The sequence below is a fragment of the Lepidochelys kempii genome, chromosome 1 (assembly GCF_965140265.1).
Source record: "Lepidochelys kempii isolate rLepKem1 chromosome 1, rLepKem1.hap2, whole genome shotgun sequence".
In the NCBI taxonomy this organism is placed as follows: Eukaryota; Metazoa; Chordata; order Testudines; family Cheloniidae; genus Lepidochelys; species Lepidochelys kempii.
In genome coordinates, this window is record NC_133256.1 from 256832495 (window position 1) to 256856991 (window position 24497).

General features: G+C 53.3%; 1 protein-coding gene across 2 annotated transcripts; it reads left to right on the top strand.

Moving 5' to 3' along the window:
• TRIOBP (TRIO and F-actin binding protein) lies at positions 1–24281 on the top strand. 2 transcript variants are annotated; one of them, XM_073325826.1, is made up of 14 exons: positions 1–222; positions 7974–8030; positions 8507–8575; positions 8954–9043; positions 10874–10983; positions 11853–12411; positions 13200–13310; positions 18035–18182; positions 19785–19884; positions 20463–20622; positions 20894–21007; positions 21433–21519; positions 22521–22684; positions 23533–24281. In XM_073325826.1, the coding sequence occupies exons 2-13, from the start codon at positions 8004–8006 to the stop codon at positions 22680–22682; spliced, it is 1737 nt and encodes a 578-aa protein (XP_073181927.1). In that variant the 5' UTR covers positions 1–222; positions 7974–8003; the 3' UTR covers positions 22683–22684; positions 23533–24281. The 2 variants fall into 2 exon arrangements, with proteins under 2 accessions (XP_073181927.1, XP_073181920.1); XM_073325819.1 differs by having other exon boundaries at positions 1–162.
• Positions 24282–24497: the final 216 nt, after the last annotated feature.

The window sequence follows — 24497 nt, forward strand, 5'->3', positions numbered from 1 at the left end:
GACGGGGGGGGGAGGGGGCGGAAAAGTTTCGGGGCGGCTGGGAGCGAGCGGAGGGAAGGAGCCGACGGCGGGGCGGGCGCCGTGGGAGCGCTGGGGCCGGGACCCTGCACGGGCTGGGCTCCCCCGGCCAGCGCTGAGCCAGGGCCGCCCGCCATCATGACGGTGAGTCGCTGAGCCCGGCCGGGGCGCTGAGAACGAGCCGCGGGGTCCGGCCAGCGCCCGGTGGGTTTTACCGGGGGGGGTGGGGCCGCCTCTCTCCTGGCGCGGTCCGGGGGGGGCCGCTCGGTGCCTGCGTGAGCCGGTGTCGTGCAGCTGCGGGCCGACGTCTGCTGTGTGCCGCGCCCCCCGCGGGGGCTGGGGCTCGCCCGGGCCTGAGCCGAGCTCTGGGGGTGGAGGGGACCCAGCCTCCGGCTCTTCGGCTCGGCTGCGGGGTCCTGCCGTACGCGTTCGGGGGGCGCCCGTTTCTGCAGTCCCTGGGCTGCTGGTCCCCTTGCATGGATCCCCCCCCCCAGCCGCCAGCCTGGCCTCCCCACCGCCCCTGGCACTGCCCGGCTCTTGTGGTTTTAGTTGCCTTTTCTTATTAACAGGAAGTTAAGCAGCAGCTGTTTGCTGGGGCCCCGGGGCGGGTGGGTCTCTTGGGATGGCATGGCTGCCTGTGCGAGGGGCCGGTCCGCTTTGGGGTGGGGGCTAGAGGAGGCCCGTGCAGAGGGGGTTGTAGGCATGATGCCATCTCTGGGGGCAGCAGGGGCCGGCACGTGAGAGGTGGGACCGCAGAACGGGGGCGGGGCGGGGCTCTCCGAGACGGGTAACAGAGGAGGGTCTGCTCCGAGGCGACTGTCAGGGGGGCATTGGCTGTGCATACAGAGGGCAGGGAGGGGAGAAGGAGTGAGTGGGGGAGCAGGGCAAGGAGTTTTTTCCTCCTGCCCAGCTTGAAAAGGGAGAGAGACCCTGGTCTCAGAGAGCGGGGAGTAGAGATTGTCAGGCTGGGTCCTGGGCTGCGTGGGGACCCATGGCGTGTGAGCGGGTGGGCTGGTGGCCAGGCTGGCTGGAGTCCTGCTGGAACTGGATGGGGAGGCACCAAGGGAGGCCGGGATGCGATGACCCTGAGCGCTGTCATGAGCTGTCAGCCTACGCTTCCTTACAGCATCACAACATCCTGCAGCTTTTCCTGTCCTTCCTGGTGACACCCCCTCCTTTTCCTCCTCCCCCTCCCCCATGTGGGGGCAGGCAGAGAGGGGCTCATGGCATGGGAACTTTGCCCAGCCTGGGCGAAGGAGTGGAGCTCCCTGGTGAGACACCGTGTTGTATTTCTCCTCCCCACCGCCCCCCAAAATAATACAATGAATCTTCCCCCGTCACTAACCCCTCCCTCCTTCTCTTCATTTGTCTGTGTTTTCCCTGATTTGGGGAGAGCAGATCTACCTTGGGAAACAGCCAAGCAGTGCCCATGACTGTGGTGGAATGGCTGTTATCTCTAGGAGAGCTGGGTTCCCGCCGATTAGATACCCACGACTTAACAAATGCACTGCCTAAAGCTCTATTTTTTTTTTCCCTGTTCTGCCCAGATTTGCTGATCCAAGCACCCCCTGCTAATTCAACCCAGGAGGCTCTTCCCCACTCACTTCATCTCAGTCCTCAGCTGCAGCACCTCTGTGTGTTGATCTCCACCTCAGATATTTCAGTCCTGGGCAGGGAGGGTGGATGTGTGAAACACACCAACAGAAACTAAGATGCCAAACTTGCATCACTGATGACCTTGTTCAGGATTTGAACGTGGCCTTTATTTAGAAGCAAGAGGCCCTTGCACTGAACCCTGCTGTGCTGCTGTCTCCAGCACACACTGTAAAAGAGGATGTGGTTTCGGGGAGCGGCAGCAGTGGCCTCTCTCTGCTGAGGGTGGTACGGGAAGGGGACCAGCATTCCTAGGCCCTGGAGGGGGAAGGTTGCTGCACACAGCAGAATAATGGAGGTGACAGGCTGGGCTGTGCATCCTTGCGCCTGCAGGCAGTTTTCACAGGGATAGGCAGAGCACAACATCCACTTGCTTTCATAGCACAAATGAAATTGGGAGCTGTGTGGGCCCTTGATCCAGTGGGGGAGTAACTCTGCTTCTGTCCTGAGTCCTCTGTCACGTGAATACCCTTGTATTAACAAGGTGAGGGGGAAGGGTGTCTCCCTGGAGCTGAAATGTTTCAAAAGTCACTGTGTATGACAGACAAAATGGAGCTGGTTCTGGCCAGTGGCCCTGGGGAACATCTGGGGAAACACAGGAGGTGGTGCTGGTCCCCAGAAGTTAGAATTGGAAAAGACCTATCAGATCACCCAGTCCCTCTCCCTGCAGCCAGGGTAGGATTGTCCCCTAAAGGATGCTTCCATAGGGTTCTAGCCAGTCTGGTTTTAAAAGTTTAAGGGATGGGGCCTCCACCGCCCCCCCACCCACCCTTGACATACTACTCCATAGCCTAATAGACCTAACTGTGGGGAAGTGTCTTCTGAATGTTCCCTTTCTTTGCTTAATTCCTTATTTCTAAGCTATACCCCCTGGTACCACCCTAATTCCTTTCCTTCTTTGGTGTTTACATTCTTCAGATATTTGCAGACTGTTATCATGTCCCCCACAGTCATCACTTAGCCAGGCTAAGCATATTCAGCTCTTATTGTAAACCAGTCACTCCAGCCCCCTGAGCACTTCTTCTCCAGAGCCCTTCCAACTTGTCAATCTCTTTCTAGCAGTGTGGTGTACAGAAGTGAATGAAACACTCTGGGTGGGGCACACCAAAGCTAAGTAGTCCTTGCACAAGGCCTCTGGACATGCAGCCTAAAACAGCATTTAAGGATGGCTGTTTTTTCTGTTTTGCTGCCACATCTGATTGCAAACTTGTCTCTAGTTTTCTGTCTGCTGTCACCCAAGGCCCCTCAACATCCCTGCTTTCCAGCTTCTCCCTCCTGCTGAATCTCCATGTTTCAGAATATTTTTCCCCAGACACATTATACCATGCTGTTCCAAATGGAATCTCCTTTTTAGCATGCTGCCCATTGGCTAGATTCCGTGCTGTGCTTCCTGGGACAGAAGGTGCAGCTTGTGTGGGAGAGGGGGCAAAGGTGGCTTTAAGCCATCTCTTGCACCTCTTGAAGTACCAGCCCTAGTGTAAGTTACCACAGCCCCAGGGCTGTCCTAAAACTTATGGCAGCCTCCCCACAGCTGCCTATAGGCTGCTCTGCAACCCCGAATAGCTATAAAGAAAGTGCCACAGTCAAGAAGACCCCTCCTAACCCTGGTGCACCCCCACGTGTGCGGCTGCAAGGGAAGCAATACAAGGCCACATATCCTGCCCTTATGTTTTTCCTGTGTTGGGGGAATTCTTCCTGAAGCCATCCTTTATGGTTCCTATACTAGACATGGGGGCTGGAGTAGGGTGTCAGAATCTGGACCAGTGGTGCTAATATGTTGTTGAAGTTCTCTGGCATTGCTGTGTCCCTTCTGGGGTTTGCAGCTCCTCCCAATGTAATATTCTCTGCTAATATCCGTTAACTTGATGATTAATGCTCTGAGAGTGTAAATCACAAATAAGTTGAGACTTTGCACTGATCCTTGTGGCAACCTCACTAGACATCTGACCTCTTGCTCAGTATACTGCTATTTTATCATTCCCCCTTTTTTGGGGGGTAATAGTCGGGTTTTAATCTTCCTGACTATGGTATTTATCCAAGGCCATTGGAACTGATTTATCGGTTAAGATTTTGTAAAGAGACTGAATCAAATGCATTACTAAAATCCAAGTTTGACACGTACTCTGTCCCTGTGTTTGTTAGATTTTTTTTTTTTTTTTTTTTTTTTTTACGCATTACAAAAATTAGGCTTGACTTTTATAAGTCCCTGCGGCTTATTAGGTTATCTGTTACTCACCATGAAGTTCTGGGAAGCTGCAATGTGGACATCTGGTGGAACAGAGAATGATGCCATACTGCATCTGGGGACAAAGGGTGGGATTGGCTAGCAACTGTGGGGCTGGCTTTGCTCGGTGACCTCAGGGTACCTTGGTTTAATATGTGGGAGGGTATCGTTTGCAATGCACATGTGTTTGGCAGCATGTTGGTTTTATGTTCCATTTCCCTCCCTGCCCCGCCCCCAGTTCACAGCCAGCTGTGGGGGAGCAGCAGGAGGTGGGGAGCACCTGCTGCATAGATGCAACCACATAATGTGAGGAGCGTTGGGGGAGGCATGTGGGGGAAGCCTGGAGTGACTGTGGGGTGGACAACATCAACAGGATGGTAAAAGATTGGGGGAAGGGTGTGTATCTCCCTCCGTGTCCCCCACCCTCAGGCTGCTCTAGGCGAAGGCAAGCCAGCAGCTGCCTCGCCCAGGAGATTTCTGGCAACTCTAGGGTGTGAACTCTCCCACAATAACCTGCCCTGGTGCCAGCTAACTGTCCGGGTGGACCCCCTGCACGTTAACAGTTTCTTAATGCTATTTCAGGGCCCTAGATCAAAGGGAATTAACAAACTGTGCTCCCTGTGTGCATTAACACTCACTGAAACCTCAGCGTGGGCTATGTGGCTAGAGGGCCTGTCGAGGTGGAGGCAGCTGCTGCCTGGGAGGAGCCTGCCACCTGGTTTGGCCCCTGGTGGGCTGCCTCAGGATGAGGGGCCCTCTAGGTGGGTGGCAACCAGGTAAGTGGCATTCCTGCTCCCCTCTGCCTCCCAAATCCTATGCCAGTGGTTCTCAAACTATTGTACTGGTGACCCCTTTCACACAGCAAGCCTCTGAGTGCAACTCCCTAATAAATGAAAAACACTTTTTTACATATTTAACGTATTATAAATGCTGGAGGCAAATCAGGGTTTGGGGTGGAGGCTGACAGCTCATGACCCCCTGAGGGGTCCCAACCCCCAGTTTGAGAACCCCTGTTCTATACCCACTCCTCTCCATCCCCCCCACTTCCCTCTGTGTCTTAGCCTATCTGCCACCCAGGGTCTTGCCCCCACTCTTATCTCCCACTTCATTTGCCACCAACCAGAGATGTGCGGGGGAGGAGGGTGAAAGGGCCATTGTCTACCCACATCCACCCCATCTCTCTCAAAAACCTGGCTGGGAGAGAGCATGCCATGGCCTGGCTGACCAGCTCCAAGGTCCCACTCTGTGGTGTTCTGGCAGCTGAGCCCCCAATCTGCTGGCTGCTGCAGGGACCGATGGGTCTGTCCCCTGAGGGCCTCTGGCTCACCAGCAGGGAGGGGAAGGTTAGGAGTGTGGGGAGGCAGCGTCTTTGAGAGGGTTGGGGTAGCAATGCACGCACGCATGCACTCCTTCTGGTGCCTCTGCCCCTGACCCCCAGGGTCTGCCTCCTTCCCCAGTCATCCTGCTCCACTGTACACTGCCCCCCCCCCTCCCCCAACTGTGCCTGGAGTCCTTTTCCCTATGCTGTTGGCTCCCTCTTCAAGCATCCTGCCCCTGTGTCTTGTCTTCCCACCCCACCTGTCCCATGATCTTCTCCCTGCCCCGTTTTCCTAGCCCCCCATCCCATTGGTCCACCCTTGTGTCCTGGTCTCCCCTTGGTCCTAGCCCCCATCCCCACCCCAGGTCCTGACTCCAGTTCCCCTGTATTATCCCCTCCATTGTTCCACCCATCTATTTTGTGGGGCCCCTCTCCATCCTCATGTCAGGGACCCCTTTCTGGCCTGTTGCAGCTTCCGGTGTACCCTTGGGTGCCCTTCAGAGTCTCACACAGAAGGGTTTGCTCAGGATGGGGATCCAGAGTCCATCTGGGCAGGGCGGCAGCTGCAGTCCTATGCTGTGAGTCCCAGCAAATGGCACACTTGGGGATAGATCCCTAATGCAAGGCTGCTGGCTCCTTGGGGTGGGGGACCCCAGTGGAGATCCTTCACGGGAAGCCTGTTTATGGAGGAGTAAGCTGCTGTATTTGCCACTCTGTCATAATGAAAGGGGAACTGACTGGAGGGGGATGTCAGAGTCACTCCTGTCTGCATGGGGCATCCCCTTTGAAATGTGGGCACTGTTGAAAAGGAGTCACTTAGGTCCCATGCACCTTTATACCAGATGATGACAGGGGGAGGTCATGTACCCATCCAGGCCAGAGCTGTCTATAGCTGGGTTTAGCATCATAGTTTGATCCAGTCCATATGAACCAGATTTTCCCTTGTATACTTATGTGAAATAAGCTTCGCCCCACAAATCCCCAAGTATAAGGGCTCTGCCCCTTACCTGCTGGGGGCTTCACCCACGTTGTTCAAACCTGGCGACCATGTTAAGGAGTTGTTAATGTGCGCAGGGTACACGCTGGTGGTAGGAGGGGAGCGGGCAGCATACTGACCTACTCCCTAAGGTGGCATGTTTTGAGCAGCCTCTGCCCACCCTGCAGCCTTGGTGCTGGAGGTGAAGAGTGGAAGCCTGGGTCACCAGGCTCCAGTTTCCAGGTGTCTCTGCTTCCGTGTGGCATATCCTGTCCCTGCAATTGGACGCTCCCAGCCCCGGGAGACAGGGATAGGATGGGCCTACAGCTGTAATAACAGGTGGCCCGCTCCCCTTCCCCTCACCCATAGGCTGGTTGGGTTTGGGGCAGGCTGACACTCTGCTGCTGCCTGCTGTAACCTTGGGTGTAACCTAAGAGCTCAGCCTTGGGAGATGAAACGGGAGAAAGCTTCACCCAGTTGGGCCGCAAGAGATCTGGGCTTATGTGGCCAGCTGGCACCAGGTGGATGTTTCCTGGATTAATCAGAAGCTCTTGGAGTGCTAAGTACCCACCCCGTGGCGGAGCTGCTCCCCGCACCAGCCCCTTCCTGGGTGGAGCATGTGGCAGTTAGGGATACTCAGCAGCAGCCTGCCCCAGGCTGGCAAACGTGGTACAGCTGACACTCAGGTACAGCTCTAATATTTCCTCTTCCCCCTCTCGCCACTGCTGGCTGACCAAGTTTAGTTGCTGGGGCTTGAATGGGGCAGGAGGAGCATGTGTGTGGTGGAGGGAGGCGGTAAGAGAGACTGGCCTTGAGAACACAGCAACTGAGCCGAATTCATCCCTGATGTAGCTCTCCTGAAGTTCATGGTGTTCAAGGAGGGATGGGTTTGGTAAAGCAAGGAAGAGCAATTGCCCTGCATCAGCTGTTCCCAGTTCCAGCCCTGAAATGGGAGGAAGAACTGGTTATGCTGCAGCAGCAGGGTGAGGTTTGGAGAGGGTGGCGGCACCTCCCCCATGGCTGTCGGTGAGCTGGAATAGTATTCACACATGGCTGCGTGCAGTGGGGAGGCTGGGGGAGCAGTCAGGGTGTTTTATGGCACAGAAACACTCCTGCATTTAAGAAAGAGAAATTAGTTTCTGGATTCTAGTACTGGCTCTGACTTGTCCTGTGGCCTTGGGCAAGTCGTTTAATATTGCGTGTTTCCCCATCTGCTCTGAAATGATATTTAATTCATGCACAGCCAGGATGAGGGTTGATAATGTGGAGCTGTTCCTGCCTTTATTAAGTGCTCGGTGTTGGTGTCAAAGCATGGCCCCAGGTTCTGGAGGAGCGCTGGATTTGGAATGGGTTTCAGTAGTTTTGTGACCAACTCCTTTCCAAACTCAGCTGATTCAGTGGCCATGCAAGCTGTTTTTTGCGGGGCGGGGGGAGAGAATATAAAAAAATCTCTGAATAAATGTCAGCAAAGCAACTTGTGGAAACTTCCCTGGTGCATACCTACCTTTACTTCTTTAACCCCTCCTTCCCAGGCTTCCTCAGGCAGGAATACCTGCCTGTCACTGTATGAGGAGCCATCCCCTCTGCTACTTGGTCTTAAATCCATGTGGGTTTGGAGGACGGGATGCTGGACTGTCCTTGCTTGCTCACATTGTACCACGGGGCTCCATTCCAGTCACTGCTAGACCTGGAGTTGTGGAATCCGTGTCATTCCTGACTACCAAACTCTGCCGAGTCTCAGTCCCAGCCCAGTTGTTAACCCCCTGCTCTCTGTCTGTCTCCAGCCGGATCTCCTCAATTTCAAGAAGGGATGGATGTCCATACTGGATGAGCTGGGAGAGGTAAGATGGATGGTGGGTGTGTGACACCCAGAGGTCTCTCTCCTCCCCAGTCCCTATCAAAGACCCCTGTGTACCCAGAGGCTTGCCTTCTCCATTGTGACTGTATCCCTTGCTGGGGAAGGTGGAGGTGAGCTGCTGACTTAGACTCTCCCCATCGTGGCTGAACTCTGCCAAGGAAATTCCCTGGCTCAGGTGCCTAATTTGCTGTGTGCAGTCCAGTCGCCATCACACAGTTCCATCAGAGTCCTCTCGCTGGTCCGCTCCCAGCTGACTGATAGAAAGGGGGTGGGGGGAGGTATCTTTGGAGGAGGAAGGGGACAGTTGGACTTGGAAGCTGCCTTCTGGGCAAGAGGGGTGAAAAGTCAGTAAGCAGAATACCCTCCCCTGTTCCAACACATTTCGTTGGTAATCTAGTCTGTTCATTTCTCCGTGTCTCTCCTGTTTACTTCCCCTCTCCTTCGCTGTTCTGTCGGCAGTGGAAGAAACACTGGTTTGTGCTAACAGACTCGAGCCTGAGATATTACAGGGACTCCAATGCTGAGGAGGTAAGAATGGGGAATGCGCTTTGACCTGTGTGTTCTTTCCTTGGGGTAGGGTGGTGGTGGGATCCTGGAGCTGCCTTGTGCCCTTCCCAGAGGGGAGCATGCTTTGCTCCTGGTGGAAGGGGACTGCAAAGGTGGCAGAGCTTATTATATAGCTTAGCTGCAACCTCTCCAGTGCCTGGGTCTGAAAAGGCATCAAAAAAATTAATGACTAGAATATGGGACCTCAGCTCCAGCAAGGATGGGAAAGATATTCTGAGTGGGCATAGACTGAATGGGAAGTAAGGAGAATCTCATGCTTCCAGCTGGGATACAGGCAGCACTGGGGAGATGGCATGAGGTTTGCTCGGGTACCCACTGGTGGTCTTGGGCTTGTTTCAGGCCGATGAGCTGGATGGTGAGATCGACCTGCGCTCTTGCACAGAAGTGACGGAATATGCCGTGCAACGCAACTATGGCTTCCAGATACACGTGAGTACCTGCAGCCATGCAAACTTGTACTGGGCTCCTGTTGGAGCTTGCGTGCTAAGCAGAGTCAGGGCCGGTCAGTTCTTGTACGGGAGCCCTCCAAGGTTACCCAGGTCTGCAGGAAGCGGCTAACGCTCACCCCTCTCAGTGAACGCAGTCCTCCAGGAGAATGCAAAGAGCTGCTGTGCTACTACTGTGTGTGACATTTTCAGATGAGATTGCCAGCCAGGACCCTGAGGGTTTGTGGCCCATGATTCCATGGCAATTCTGGCAAGAGCAGGAGTGTTAATCCAAGTGACCTAGGCTAATTCCAACTTGGATAACTAGATTTTTGCTTCCTTCAGCTATCCCACTGAAATTGCTTGGAGATGGGATTCTTCTTCATTCCCTTTCTGTCCTGAAGAACTGCTGGGTACTGTTGCCATGTACTGTTAACAGTACACCTGCTATCAATAGTATCAACTTGCCTCTATTGTGATTGATGTCACATCACACAAGCTGCTTATCCCACTGATTTGTAATCCGCTCCGTTACCTTGTATTCTCCCCCATCCCCATATCTATCTGTTTGAGCCACCTGTTGTATCTCATAATGTACTTAGTCCTTGCCCTGAAGATCTTACAGTTTATCTTGTTCTCTGTACAGCACCTGGCACAATGAGGCCAGGGCCTCTAGGAGCTGCTGTAATACCAATAATTCATTTCTGTGCGCAGGAATTGAGCTGTGCGTGTGTAGCTTGGTTCTGATGTGATCTAGGATGCTTGGGGTTATAAGGCACTACATCAGTGCAGGAGGGGGATATATTGCAGGGTAGGGGTGGATGGAGCCATGCTGGGAGTTCCAGCTGACCTTCCCTGGTAATGAAATGACTACAAGGGACCTTAGCTTAACAGCAGACTCTGCCCGGTGTTCTGTAGGGATGGCAGGGAGCAGATGGTATGGTATCTCATGGGCAAGGAGAGGGAGGGAGCCTAAGCATAGGCTCGCTGTTTTGCTGACAGGCGAACCCCAAAGGTTATTTCACCTTGCTTGTGAAATCTGTCTTAGAAAAGAGAGAGCAAACCCTAATAGCGGGAACAAACAAAACAAAAGAAAGTATTTCTTCACACGACACACAGTCAACCTGTGGAACTCCTTGCCAGAGGATGTTGTGAAGGCCAAGATTATAACAGGGTTCAAAAAAGAACTAGATAAGTTCATGGAGGATAGGTCCATCACTGGCTATTAGCCAGGATGGGCAGATTGTCCCTAGCCTCTGTTTGCTGGAAGCTGGGAATGGGCGACAGGCTGGATCACTCAGTGATTACCTGTTCTGCCCATTCCTTCAGGGGCACCTGGCATTGGCCACGGTCAGAAGACAGGATACAGAGCTAGATGGACCTTTGGTCTGACCTAGTATGGCTGTTCTTACGTTGTACTTCACCCAGGGGACCTACCTCCCCAGCACCCCGGGAGCGCAGATGGACATACACAACCTTAACAGAGACAGAGGAGCTGGGGGGTTTTGTAGGGGAGGAGGATGTCTTGGAAGCTGACCTGTTAACTGGCACCTGTCTAGCAGTGCCCAAGCGATGAATTAACCTCCGCTTATGCTTTTTGAGGGCCTGTCTTTTGTTGGTGTGACAGGAGAGCAGAGAAGGACTGTTAAGACCCTACTGGTGGCTGTCCTCTGACTCTGGGCTATCAAAGGCAGGCTTCTCCCAGCTCTGCTTGATGGCGCGCCCTGCAGTCTGGAGAGCGAGTGGGTGTTGCCCATTATCCTGCACTGTGGCAGTGGGGAGGGTGTCATTGCGTGTTGTGGGCTGAGCCCCCTTTGGCGTCTCTCTCTTTCAGACAAAGGATGCCACCTTCACCCTGTCAGCAATGACCTCGGGGATCCGGCGGAACTGGATCGAGGCACTAAGGAAGAACGTGCGCCCAGCCAGTGCACCGGATGTCACAAAGTATGTCTGTCTGGGAAAGCCGCCGCCCTCCCCCCCCACCCCCCCCATCCATGGCTCTGTGTCAGCACCTTGGCCACAAGCAGACAATCCTTTCTGGGACAGGAGAGGTCTCCTCGTCCTCCGCTCCCACCTTGGCGTGAGAGAAGATGCTTTGCCAGTCATGCTTGCTTGCCGCAGTGATACTCGTGAGGGTATCACGGGGGTATCCAGTCTTACCATGTCAGCGGGTGAGTGTGGGAGGAAGCTCTCGGGGGCTTTGTACTCAGGGCCCTGCTGGGTGACCCAAGGGCAGAAAACGTCTCCCAGGATCCTTTGAAGAGTCGAGAAGTGATGGCTGGCTGGCTGCTTTGCAGTGACCCACTCTTTTCCTCCAGTCATTTCACCACCAGTCCCCTGACCAACTGCAGGTCAGCAACAGAGAGTCTGAAGGAAACCGACAACACCAAGACTGGATTTACCTTTCTCTTTCCCTGCTCCCCTTTTGCATGTAAGAGTCCCACTAGGGTAAGGGGGTGGCACTAGAGTGCACAGCTGGTGGGCTCTGTTCTAGAGACTGGAGCTCAAGCTCGGATCAAAATGTGTGTCGCTGGAGCTGGGTCTGGTTCTCCCCACTCTACAGGAAGTCTGCTCCCATTGCAAAGCCACTGGGAGGTTTGGCGTGACAGGCTGGCTGTGCTCTGGAGGTTCCTAGGACTGGAATTGCAAGGGGTGTGGCTGCAGGCTAGGCTTGCAGTGCATCGGCAGGAGTATGCATGGGCTGTTTGCACAATGCTTGCCTGCATGACTTCCAGCAGCCTCGTGTGTGTGTGTCTCTCTCTCTCTCTCTCTCTCTCTCTCTCTCTCTCATGCCTTTGTGCTCTGATTTTCAGGCTATCTGACTGCAATAAGGAAAACTCCTTCCGCAGCTGCGTCCCCCAGAAAGGCTCCCTCAGGTCAGAGGAGCAGTGGCCAGGCTTGGGGTCGGAAGTTATCTCCAAGGGCAGTAACCGGAAGGTGGATGGGCCTCACCACACCTTTGACTACGTGGAGCTGTCCCCCTTGCAGCAGGGCCCCTTGAATCAGGGGTCCCTGCAGCGGACCAGAGGCAGTTTGAGGGGGATCTCTGACCGAGTCACCAAGCACGAGGACCTGGAACGGGACCTGGCCCTCCGCTCTGCGGAGAGGCGGAAGTGGTTTGAGGCTCCCGACACCGGGGTCCTGCAGGGCGACGGCCCAGCAGGGGCCCTCTGCTGGAAGGCATGTGAGCAGGAGCTTCTGGGGCCCTCCCTGTCGGAGGACCAGCGTAGTCGGCTGAGTGAAGAGATTGAGAAGAAATGGCTGGAACTGGAACGGCTTCCCCTGAAGGAGTCTAAGCGCCTTCCCCTGACGGCACTGCTGAACCAGAGCAAGGGGGGCCATGGAGACACGAGAGAGGCGCTGGAGAAAGAGGTAGGAGCTGTCTGTCTTTGGGGCCCCATTTCCTCCTTCCCAGGTTGGGAGAGGGACTCTCCTTATTCCCAGGCCCCTTTGGGCCAGGGGCTCAGCAAGACTCTAGGCCAAAGTGCTGGGGTCACAGGAAGCCCTTGTTACACCGTCTGCTCCCGCTGCTGGCCCTCCATGGATAGGGAAAGCAGCACCATTTGCCACCTCTGGGTCGGGAGACTTCTAACTTGCATAGCAGGTTCATAGACCCTTGCTTTGAGAAGCAGCTTGTCCATATATCAGAGACCCCCAGGCCAAATTCAGCCCTAGTATAAATTGATTAAATGCCATTGACTTAAATGGAGTTGAGCCTGTTTACACTAGGGACACCTAAACCTCTTGCCCTGCCCTTCATAACTGGGGTTTAACCCGACCAACTTAGCCCTGGCAGCAGTGAGCGTGTCACTAGTTCCGTGGGGATGGCAATGAACCCTTTACGCCAGGCACTGCCAGCCTTTCCGCCTTTAGAGGCGAGCATGGCTTACACCTAGTGTGTCTTGAGGTGGGGTGGAGTCTCTTCCTCTCCTCTTCTCACTGCTCATGTGCTGGGGCCTCTTTCACTGGGTTTGTCCCACTGGGTGACCACCCCTTTCCCCGGATAAAGGACGCTGGCTGTGATGCCCAGTGTCTCCTTTGATTGTCCCTCACCCCCAAACCCCTGGCTGAGACTCGTTTGGCTGAGAGACACCTTGTTCATTCTAAATCGGAGCTTTTCCTCTCATGGCTGAGTCTGTCGTTCTGGTTTCCTGGTGCAGGTCCAGTCCCTGAGGGCACAGCTGGAGTCCTGGCGTGCCCGTGGTGAGAGCCTTCGTGACACAGGAAAATCCCATGGAGATCGCCACATGCCCCAGGGCTTCATCTCCCAGGTGAGGGTCAGTGGTGGCAGTGGGCCAGAAACCCCATTTTGCCTTTGAGTCCACTCCAGTCCTGACAAGGGTTGGGGGGAAGGTGGGAGATTCACCTACCCTGGCTGCATTGCCAGAGTGTGCATTGCATTGACTAGCATTGCCATGGCAATCCAAAGTGAGCCCAGCTGCAATCAGTGTTAACTATATAGTGGCTGATGGGCGCTGCCAGTCCTTAAAGGGGGTGCCCAAGTATGCATGCAAAGGATGGGTGGAATCTGATGGAGCTGTCCCTTCCCACTGAAGCAGGGTTATGTTGCTTGAAGGGTTCGGACTTGCCCACCAGAACTCCTGTTAATGCTGGGGAGATAGGCTTGGCTCAGTCATCCACCTGCCCCCTCGGGACTGAGCCCCTTCGCTGGAGAGAAGGGAAGTTAATGTGTATTAGGCTTTCCATAGGTGGAAACAAGCTGATGATGGGTCCCAGGCACATTACAGATAAGTTCATGGAGGATAGGGCCATCAATGGCCTTTAGCCAGGCTGGGCAGGGATGGTGTCCCTAGCCTCTGTTTGCCAGAACCTGGGAATGAGCGACAGGAGATAAATCACTTGATGTTTGCCTGTTCTGTTCACTCCCTCTGGGGCACCTGGCAATGGCCACTGTCGGAAGACAGGATACTGGGCAAGATGGACCTTTGGTCTGACCCAGTATGGCTGTTCTTATGTGTAGTTTGGGGCATGGTTACACCATGGAAGCCTTGGAGGACACAAGCTGAGGACTCTGCTCAAACCTAGGTTGTTCCCGTTTTAAGTTATGAGACTGTCCTGCATTTCACCTGGGACAGGAGGAACCATGTTGTAGCAGGCTCCTGCTTTCTGAGTGTAAACAGCTCTTCAGTCTCTTTAAATAGAGCGTGGTTTGGTTCAAACACACGAATTTCTCTCCATTCTGAGCGGTAACTGTCTTTGATTTTATTTGGGCATGAACCGATATGTCGGGCTATAGCCAAGACTAAAACCCGGTGTGCCGCTCATCAGCCATATGCCCCCAGGAGCCAATCAGCAGGCTCTTGTAATTGAGGTCAACCAGCTCAGGAACAGGGGTTGCTTATGTAAAGCAGTCAAGTCTTAACTCCAGTCGGGAAGCGTGTTGGATAACGGTCCTTGGGGATAATCCTGATGATGCAACCGATCGAGTTGCCTCAAATCACAAAAAAATAATGAGGCACTGCGTTGATTGCACTCCACTTTTTGATCTCTGTGGTTATGAGCAGAGCAGTGGAAGAAAAGGGTGTAAGGGCCTAATCCTGCAAGGCTCTGAACCTCTCATTGGTTTCAGTGGGTATTAAGGGGGATAGAATCCTAGGACTGCAAGGGACCTCAAGAGGTCTAGTCCAGTCCCCTGCACTCATGTCAGAACTAAGTATTATCTAGCCCATCCCTGACAGGTGTGTGTTTAACCTGCTCTTAAAAACCTCCAATGATGGAGATTCTCCAACCTCCCTAGGCTATTTATTCCAGTGCTTAACTACCCCGACAGTTAGGAAGTTTTTCCTAGTGTCCAACCTAAACTGCCCTTGCTGCAATTTAAGGATAGGACAAGCAGCAGTGGTCTTAGAGGTTAACGAGAACAATTTTTCTTCCTCTTCCTTGTAACAGCCCTTTATGTACTTGAAAACTGTTATCATGACCCCTCTCAGTCTTCTCTTTTCCAGACTAAACAAACCCATTTTTTTCAATCTTCCCTCATAAATCATGTTTTCTAGACCATTAATCCTTTTAGTTGCTCTTCTCTGGACTCTCTCCAATTTGTCCACATCTTTCCTGAAATGTGGTGCCCAGAACTGGACACAATACTCCAGCTGAGGCCTGATCAGCGCAGAGCAGAGCGGAAGGATTACGTCTCGTGTCTTGCTTACAACTCTCCTACTAATATTTCTGAGAATGATGTTTGCTTTTTTTGCAACAGCATTACACTCTTGACTCATATTTTCCTTGTGATCCACTATGACCTCCCAGATCCCTTTCCGCAGTACTCCTTCCCATTTTGTATGTGGGGAACTCACTGTTCCTTCATAAGTGGAGTACTTTGCATTTGTCCTTATTGAATTTCATCCTATTTACTTCAGACCATTTCTCCAGATCATTTTGAAATTTAATCCTGTCCTCCAAAACACTTGCAACCCCTCCCAGCTTGGAATCATCCATGAACTTTATAAGAACAGGAGTACTTGTGGCACCTTAGAGACTAACAAATTTATTTGAGCATAAGCTTTCGTGGGCTACAGCCCACTTCATCAGATGCATAGAATGGAACATATAGTAAGAAGATATATATACATATAGAGAACATGAAAAGATGGAAGTTGCCATACCAACTCTAAGGCTAATTAATTAAAATGAGCTATTATCAGTGGGAGAAAAAAAAACTTTTGTAGTGATAGTCAAGATGGCCCATTTCAAACAGTTGACAAGAAGGTGTGAGGATACTTAACATGGGGAAATAGATTCAATATGTGTAATGACCCAGCCACTCCCAGTCTCTATTCAAGCCCAAGTTAATAGTATCTAGTTTGCAAATTAATTCTAGTTCAGCAGTTTCTCGTTGGAGTCTGTTCTTGAAGCTTTTCTGTTGCAAAATTGCCACCTTTAAGTCTGTTACTGAGTGACTAGAGAGGTTGAAGTGTTCTACTGGTTTTCGAATGTTATGATTCCTGATGTCAGATTTGTGTCCATTTATTCTTTTGCGTAGAGACTGTCCGGTTTGGCCAATGTATATGGCAGAGGGGCATTGCTGGCACATGATGACATATCTCACATTGGTAGATGTGCAGATGAACGAGCCCCTGATTGCGTGGCTGATGTGCTTAGGTCCTATGATTGTGTCACTTGAATAAATATGTGGACAGAATTGGCATCAGGCTTTGTTGCAAGGATAGGTTCTTGGGTTAGTGTTTTTGTTGTGTGGTGTGGGGTTGCTGGAGAGTATTTGCTTCAGGTTTTGGTGCTGTCTGTAAGCGAGGACTAGTCTGTCTCCCAAGATCTGTGAGAGCGAGGGATTGTCTTTCAGGATAGGTTGTAGATCTTTGATGATGCGCTGGAGAGGTTTTAGTTGGGGGCTGAAGGCGACAGCTAGTGGCTTTCTGTTATTTTCTTTGTCTCTATGCCATTATCTAATTCATTAATGAAGATATTGAACAGAACCAGACCCAGAACTCATTGAGTGCTGCTCAGAATCTGGCCCTAATTTTACCATGCTAATGTAATGCCAGTTACTCATGTAAAGTAAAAGGGGAGATCCCATTGAAATGACCCAGTCACGTACCTTCTTGTCTTTTTGGCTGCTAATAAAGATCTCCATGTTGCTGGATTATTGCAAATGATCTGTTATACTTGCCACAGAAAAAGCCCACACTCTGTGTGGCAACTAATACAGCAGGTTAGAAGCAGCCCTGTGAGCCTGGTCAATATTGCAAGCCACAGTTCACGTGGTAAATATAGCAAGTAATCCACTTCCCTCATCAGCCCTTGATGAGATATTTTGTAACTTCCGAGTCCAAACTGCCCCTTCCCTACAGGATGGCTTTCTGTCTCCTTCCCGTTAACCTGTCAATGTTTGATAGCCAATTTCTGGGCAAATCACAGGGCACCCACATTTTGCCCCACTGAGGATTATGTTGATAATTTGCCTGGAGTCAATGGGTTGCATTAACTCAAAGTGGCTCAAAGAGCAACTGCCCTTGTTCTAGTACGAGCTGCAGACTACAGGTCCCAGGATGCAGCGCTCTATCTTGGTGTGAGGAGCGTTTCCCAAAGTGTGGTATGTGTGCTTCTTTGGGTTTAGGGAGTGGAGGAGGCAGCAGGCGAAGGACTATGGAGGAGAAGCAGGCTGGCCTCTTGACTGTCAGCTGAGTCTCTGAAGGACTCTTCTAAAAGAAATTCTCTAGTTATGGTTTAAAAGAAAACCTTAAAAAATGACTATTCTGCAGTGATGCAGCAACTCTGCTTGAATTTGCAGAGAGCCTGCAACAGTAGCTCAAAGGCGTGAACTTAATTTCAGTGAGTGCCAACTCCAGTGCCAGTGAGGATATTTTAAAGTCTGTGTTAAGTCCCCCCGCACATCAGACTTGTAAAAGACAGAAGATCATATTGTAAATGTCTGCTCATCTGCTTTGAGGATCCACTCTCTTTGGGGAGGGACTTTAACAGCACATGGCCGTGTTGAAGCGGGGGTGCGGTTGGTTTCATTTTCCTTAAGAGGCAGCTCAGCTTTCAATAGTTAGCTTTATCCCTGCCCTAAAGCCAGGCACTTTGCTGCATCAGGCAGTGTGGCCTACTGCATAGAGCACTGGACTGAGACTTGGGAGACCTAGGCTTTATTCCTTGCTCTGCCACTCATCTGCTGGGTGACTGTGGGCAAGTCACTTCCCCTGTCTGTGCCTCAGTTTCCCCATATGAGAAATGGAGGATGATGATACTTTAGTCAAGCACTTCGAGATCTAAGGATGAAAAGCTGTATTTAACATCTTTATCCTCTTAATAAGACACTTTCCTCCTTCTTGAGGGTATTTTATCCTGGCAGGTATTCACCTCCCCTCTCTGATTCAGTGTTGGTGGTAGGCCTGAGTGGAGTTCACACCTACAGTGCACAGCAAATGCCAGCCCAGTCGTACGGTATCTTACTGAATCTCTCCGTCCCACTCCCCTTCACCTGTTTTTCTTTCTCCCCTCTCCTGCGTGGCAGGAGGCATGTGAGCGCAGCTTGGCAGAGATGGAATCTCTTCACCAGCAGGTCATGACTGAGCTGCAGCGGCACCATCAGCGGGAGCTGGAGTGGCTGCGGCTGGAGAAGGAGCGGCTCCTGGCTGAGGAGGCTGCGGCCACAGCTGCAGGTAGCAGCGAGAATCCGAGTGCCTCTAGACGTTGGGTAGATGGCTACCTGCTGCCCCTTGTCCCCTTCTCCTCTTTCAAACTTTCCTTGGAGTCCGCTTGCCACCTTCCCTGGAATCCCTCATCGCTCCCTTCCCTGGAATGTCTCTTGGGTCTCTCTAAGCTAAGATGTGTCCCAGAAGGGTGAGCCTCCAAGGTGCTGAGCACCCTCTGCTCCTGCTGGCCTCAATAGGTGGCAGCCTGTCTGGGCCAGGCCATGTCTGTAAAGCACAAGGTCGGGCGGTGGTGCTGCAGGGAAGCAGTGTAGTCCAGGAGCTAAGACGTTGCTCTGAGAGTCAAGAGACTTTTGTTCTAATCGCAGCTCTGCCGGTGACCTTGGGCAAGTCACTTCCCCTCCCAGGTTTTGGTCCTCCCCTGACCTTTATAACCTCTTTGATGCAGGGGCTCTCTCTGTGTATGTACAGCACCTAGCACAATAGGGCCTGATCTTGGCTGGGGCCTCTGCGTTACTTTAGCAGTCGTTTCTGCTTCTTGATGCAGCCGTTCCCCTTTAGGCTGTGCAGTGGGATGATCGCTGGCTGAGATCCAAATCTGAGCTAACGAGATTTCTATGAAAAGACAGATGGGTCAAACACACTGGGACTAACTGCCCTCTCCTTGTCTGTCGTGTTCTCTGTGGCCTCCTTGGCCCTGAAACTCCAAGGAGCCTATGCTGTGTATGTAGCCCCATGCTGCTAACTATCTCTGTATGAACAGGATTATGAGTGGCTGCCCTCCCTTTAATGGGCTCAGAAGTAAGACTGGAAAACCCCCTCCCCATACCCTCCTCCTTGGATAAGGGAGGTGGCGAGTGAGCAGCTCCTCTAGCTGAGGCTGTCAAGACTGTGTCCATCTCCTTCTCTCCCCCCCCCCCCCCGTTGGCCAAATAGATGCCCATGTGGCTGAGTGCCCCATGCACACTGGATTTCTCTCCCTGTGCCCTTAACCCCTGTCCCCTGGGTATGAGATGGGATTCATAGAATCATAGAATATCAGGGTTGGAAGGGACCTCGGTCATCCAGTCCAACCCCCTGCTCAAAGCAGGACCAATCCCCAGTTTTTGCCCCAGATCCCTAACTGGCCCCCTCAAGGTTTGAACTCACAACCCTGGGTTTAGCAGGCCAATGCTCAAACCACTGAGCTATCCCTCCCCCACTGAGCGATTCCCTTTTTAACAAGCAAGACCTGACCTGGAAGCTCCTTTCTTCCCCACACCCTGTGTGTCCGTGTTGGGAATTGGCCTTACTACAGCTAAGAGAGGGGAGTCTCTGCACGGACCCTGCAGCAGGAAGCTTCAGACGGTCGCATCGCCCATGAGCAGTGCTTGGGGCTGCCTGCTGTGGCTTGGCATGGTAGGAGTTAGCCCTGGGGAAGATGCCCGGGACAGAGTGGAGGCAGAGGGAAATTCTGAGCCATTCCTGGAGCTGGGGTTTCTGGTGGTAGATGGGAGGGAGTCCTCAGGAACTCCCCTTGTTCAGTTCCCGCTGCCCCCCTCCGCCAAGCTGGCGAGCGGCCAAGTCTCCCGGGACACTTAACTCCCCATCTCCTTGTCTCCTCCTCCCAAGCAATTGAAGCGCTGAAGAAGGTGCACAAGGAGGAGCTGGGCAGGACACGCAGTTTCCAGCAGAGCGGGTCAGGCTCGGAGGCCCTCCGGAGACAGCACCAGTAAGGAGTCTCTGCACAGTCCCTTCCGCCCTGTCCCCTGCCCAGGCCAGGCTCCGGGCTTGCTAGGTCACTTTTCGGTAGCTCTCACCCAGTGGGGCGAGTTGGAGGGGTGCTGTTTCCTTCAAAATTGGGCTGAAGGGTGGAGTTTTATATTCCACCCCTCTTGGCCTTCCAGAGAGCCAGCATTAGCTTCCAGCCTGCCTCCTAGCACTGCTTCCAGGGAAGGGTAGTGGGGATGCGATGGCCTGAGATGCTAACCGTGTATGTGAGAGCAGGATATCCCATCTCCACTAGACCTGAAAAGGCTACCGTGCTCCCTGCTTTCTCCCATAAGATTCTTCGCTTCTTTCCTCTCCCAGCTTCAGTGGGTTCCCCTGCTCTGATGACCAGCTGCTCAGGGGAGGGGACCCTTCTGAGTAACGGTGGTGGCCGTGGGTGATGGCCATGGGAGTGTGGGCAGGGGCAGAGAGTGGTGTCCACAGCCGGGGTGGAGAGCAGTGTTTGTGCAAGAGTGGGCCCTGGGAGGGGGACAGGGGCACCCTGCTTCTCTGAAGTAATGTTCTGAGCGGCTGTGGCAGGTCGGATGTGGACTCTCTGAAGCGGGAGCTGCAGGTTCTCTCCGAGCAATACTCCCAGAAGTGCCTGGAAATCGGCAACCTCACAGAGAAAGCAGAAGAGCAGGAGCAGATGCTGCAGCGCTGCCAGCAGGAGGGGAAGGAGCTGCTCCGGCAGAACCAGGCAAGAAAGACGCTTGCCCAGAAGGCTGAGCCTTCTGCATGGCATGCTGGAAGGTCCCAGGGGCATGTTCCCTCCAGAGCCAGAAAACCCTTAACAAATGAGCTGTGCTGTCCAAAGCGAATCAGGAGATGAGGCCCTTTAAGCTGGGGTTGAGGGAGGGGGAGAGTATCTGAGGAGGGAGCAGTATGGGCCTGGCTGGCTCTCACCTGCCTGTGGACTCTGGTTTGTGGGTGCATGCGCACTCCCCTGATGAATCTGCTCTGATCTGCAGGAGCTGCAGACGTGCCTGTCGGAGGAGATCCAGAGGTTACGGACCTTCATCACCGCACAGGGCACAGGGGACGGGGCCTTGCACAACGGCGAGAGGAGCTCCTGTGAGCTCGAGGTAAAGAGGCCTGCTGGTGCTATGTGCTGCTGACCCACTTCTGCAGCAGGCGTGGCTGTCAATGGGGTGCACTGGACGCCTGACGTTCAACCCCGCCGCCTACCCTGCAGTGCTGGCTCTGTGGGACTATGAGAGAAGAGCAGCAAGGTGTGCAGTGGACTCATGCCAGTCTGACACCTTCAGGGGGCACAAACTCCCATGAAGCAGAGGAGCTGATGGCACAAGCCGCAGTGCAGGAAGTTGCTACACAAGCTTCCCCTGCACAGCTCTGCCACTGCATCTCGTTCTAGATCTGCAGCACTTCCTGGCCTTGTGCTCCTGGCTCTTCCTTCCCCACCCCCTCCAACACACCCTTCTGCCCTGCACTGATGCCATATCTCTCAGCTTGGTCCCTGGAGTCTCTCTTCTCCTTCTCCTCCTCACAGGTGCTGCTTCGAGTGAAGGAGAATGAACTCCGGTACCTGAAGAAAGAGGTTCAGTGTCTTAAGGATGAGCTCCAGATGATGCAAAAGGTACCATTTCCTGGGAGCTATTCTCTCCTTCCCGGGGGCTCGTTTATCAAGGGGTGGGATGTGAAGATCTCACTTAAGTTGGAGGCGGGAAAATGATGGAGGAAAGCAAGGACCTGGGAAATCATACAGAGGATGAATGCTGAGCAGGAGTGGTTTGGGTCTCCTATTTCTGTTGGATTCACTTTGGTTTCCTGCCGCTTTTGGTCATTAACCCTCAGAGCAGTGGGAGGGGCTGGGGGTGCACACACCCAGTGTTGGGAGCCCTTCTAGGTGGGGGAAAAAACAGTGAAATCTGGATAGAACTCCAATTTGTTTGCCTTCCTTCCGCCTCCTTGACTGTACGTCGGCCCACCCACGTCCAGGCCTCCTCACCAGTATTCTCCCCATCTCCCTCAACACAGTGTTCCCATTAGAGAAGGGCGACCTCTACTGAGGGTCCTACTGCTCCTTCCCCTGGCCAGGGTGGGCTTGCTACATGCAGTATATTCGCCATTGCTCTGTTGGCTTCTGTTCTAAATGGCCCAAACGAGGTGGCTTCCACCACTTCCTGCCTTAGGAGACTTTCACAACTGACTGGCTCTTGCCATTAGGGGAACCCTCCAGAGATCCAGCAAATTTCCCGTTGCTCTTAGTCACGCACCCCTGCAGAGGCTCCTCTTCCTGGTGGCCATAGACAGCTGTCTACTCCCCTAGCCCCCAACTCTTAATCCACCTGTCGCTGAATAGCTTCCAGAAACCAGCCCTACCAGTCCGCAATGACTTGTTGCTCTATAGCCACCCGGCCTCTTGTTCCCCTCCACCTGCCTTGGAACAGCCAGTCAGAATTGAACTCTGTGGATGTCCCCTCTTGTGCGAGTCTCTACTGGGCTCCCACTGCTTTCCTGGCTGAGGCTCAGATTGACACCTAGGTCTTGCTCTCCCTGGCTTTCCTCCTGGTGGGGGCTGCCCGCCCCAGAATGAATACCAGAAGCTGGGTGGTGACTCCTCGCATTCCACTGCAGGATAGGAGATTTGCTTCAGGGAAGTACCAGGACGTCTATGCAGAGCTGAACCACGTTAAGCTGCGCTCGGAACGGGAAATGGAGCAGCTGAAGGAACACCTGCGCCTGGCCATGGCAGCGCTGCAGGAGAAGGAGACGCTGCGCAATAGCATCAGCGAGTAGAGGTGAGCAGCCAAGGGCCGCGAGCTGCACTGTGGGGTTGGCACAAGCCTGCCCACAGCAGGGATGAGGGCAGCTTATGGGGCCAGAGCACAGAGGGAGTTGCAGTTCCTCCAGTACTCCAGGGCACTCTAGGGCGAGGAAGGACTGGCCTTGTAGTGGGACCCTAGGCATGGGCTCTGTTGTTGCTCGAGCCCTTTAAGTCTGGCCAGAGTTGTTCCCACTCAGCCAAATGCTCGCCCTGCACTGAGATGCTCTGGGCCTCTCCTGACAAGGGCACTGTAAAGAAGGGGGCGGGAGGCAGGTGAAGGCAGAGGAGAGGGAGTGGATGTGGGGGCCTGCTCCGCTTGCTGGGTCATGTCGGCTCGGCTGTGAGTCAGGATCGCCTGTTTGATGCTTGCTGGATCCAATCGAGTGGAAATTTTTCCCTCTTTGTGGTTTCTCTTCCTGCTCATGCCTCCCTTGTGGAGGCTGAGACCTCTCAGCACTGGGGAACCCTGCTGTCTAGGCCCTGCTCCCGCTTATTTATGGGTGATGTGGGGCGTGAGGAGAGGATACAGTAACCCCTGAGTGGTTGTCGCCCCTCCTGTGGTCGGGGGAGTGTTGCCTGCATGGCCGCTGCACAGAGAGAGGGACCAAATGCACATGTGGGAGGAGTCCCTGACCTATCCGTGCCCAACAGGGGATCTGAATTGATCTGGGCCCGCATAGCTGCAGTACAAGCAGTGTCACTAGCTGGCATCTCCGGGTACAAACGACCTTCTCCTGGATTTGGGGAAGCCCCAGAGTTCTGGGGCCCAGCAACTCTGAAGTCTTTTAAACCATTTGCCGTGACTCTTTATTTCCTCCTTAGGTTTGTTTTGCTCGATTCCTCACTTGTGGGGAGCGGGTGGCTGCATCCCATCCATTAACACCCCCTCAAGGAAACCAGCTCCCTTGTCTTTCACCAATCCCCATCCCATGCGCCTGCGTATCTGAGCACATCGTTTGGACTGGCTCCTACGTGCACCTTCTTCAGGATTTTATATGTGAAAAGATATATTTTATAGATACTTCACTTTTTTGTTTTGTGGGTGGGGAACATTTTAAATCTACAGTATCTTTTTAACCAGCAGCTGAAGACAGAAGAAATACAGCTGTTGCTCCTGCCTCAAGTGCTCCTTTTGGGGTGCATCTATGGGGTCGCGAGTGGCCTTCTCCCCTCTTATCTCCCTGCTCCTCCAGCCTGCTTGGATGTGCTGGAAGGACCATGCACCATGAGACAGACTGTGGCTAGCCATACAAGAGAACCAATGTCCTGCACACGTTCCCCTGGACGAGGAGATGTTGGACAGAGCGTGCTCAAGCTGTTGGGGACTGTGCTCTCACTCTGTGGACTGTATCGAAGGCAGGTTTCGGTACCCATGGGCCATGTGTCTGTCCCAGGGCAAGGCCAGTCCCCTGGAGGTTTTGGAAGAGCCTGCCTCCTGCTAACACATTCCTGAGGAGAAGCAGGGGGACTCCACACGCGCCACTGCTGCATTCGCCGGAGCCAAACAATGAAGGCGGCAACTGCCCTTCCACACCGTTAATAGTTTGACTTAATAAAATCTTCAGCTATCAGAGGGGAATCTATTATAATTATTGGATTGGAGGTGGTGTCTTCATGGAGCAGGACTATCCCTCTCCGCAGCACCCTTTAACCTTCGCGGGGGGTCTCCATCCTTACCAGGTGAAGTGGGAGGCTGGATTGCAGATCGTGCCTGACAAGTGGGGCTCTCTTCTAGCATACCTAGATCTGGCAGGTGGTGACTAGATTGTGAGCCAGCTGCTGGGGGT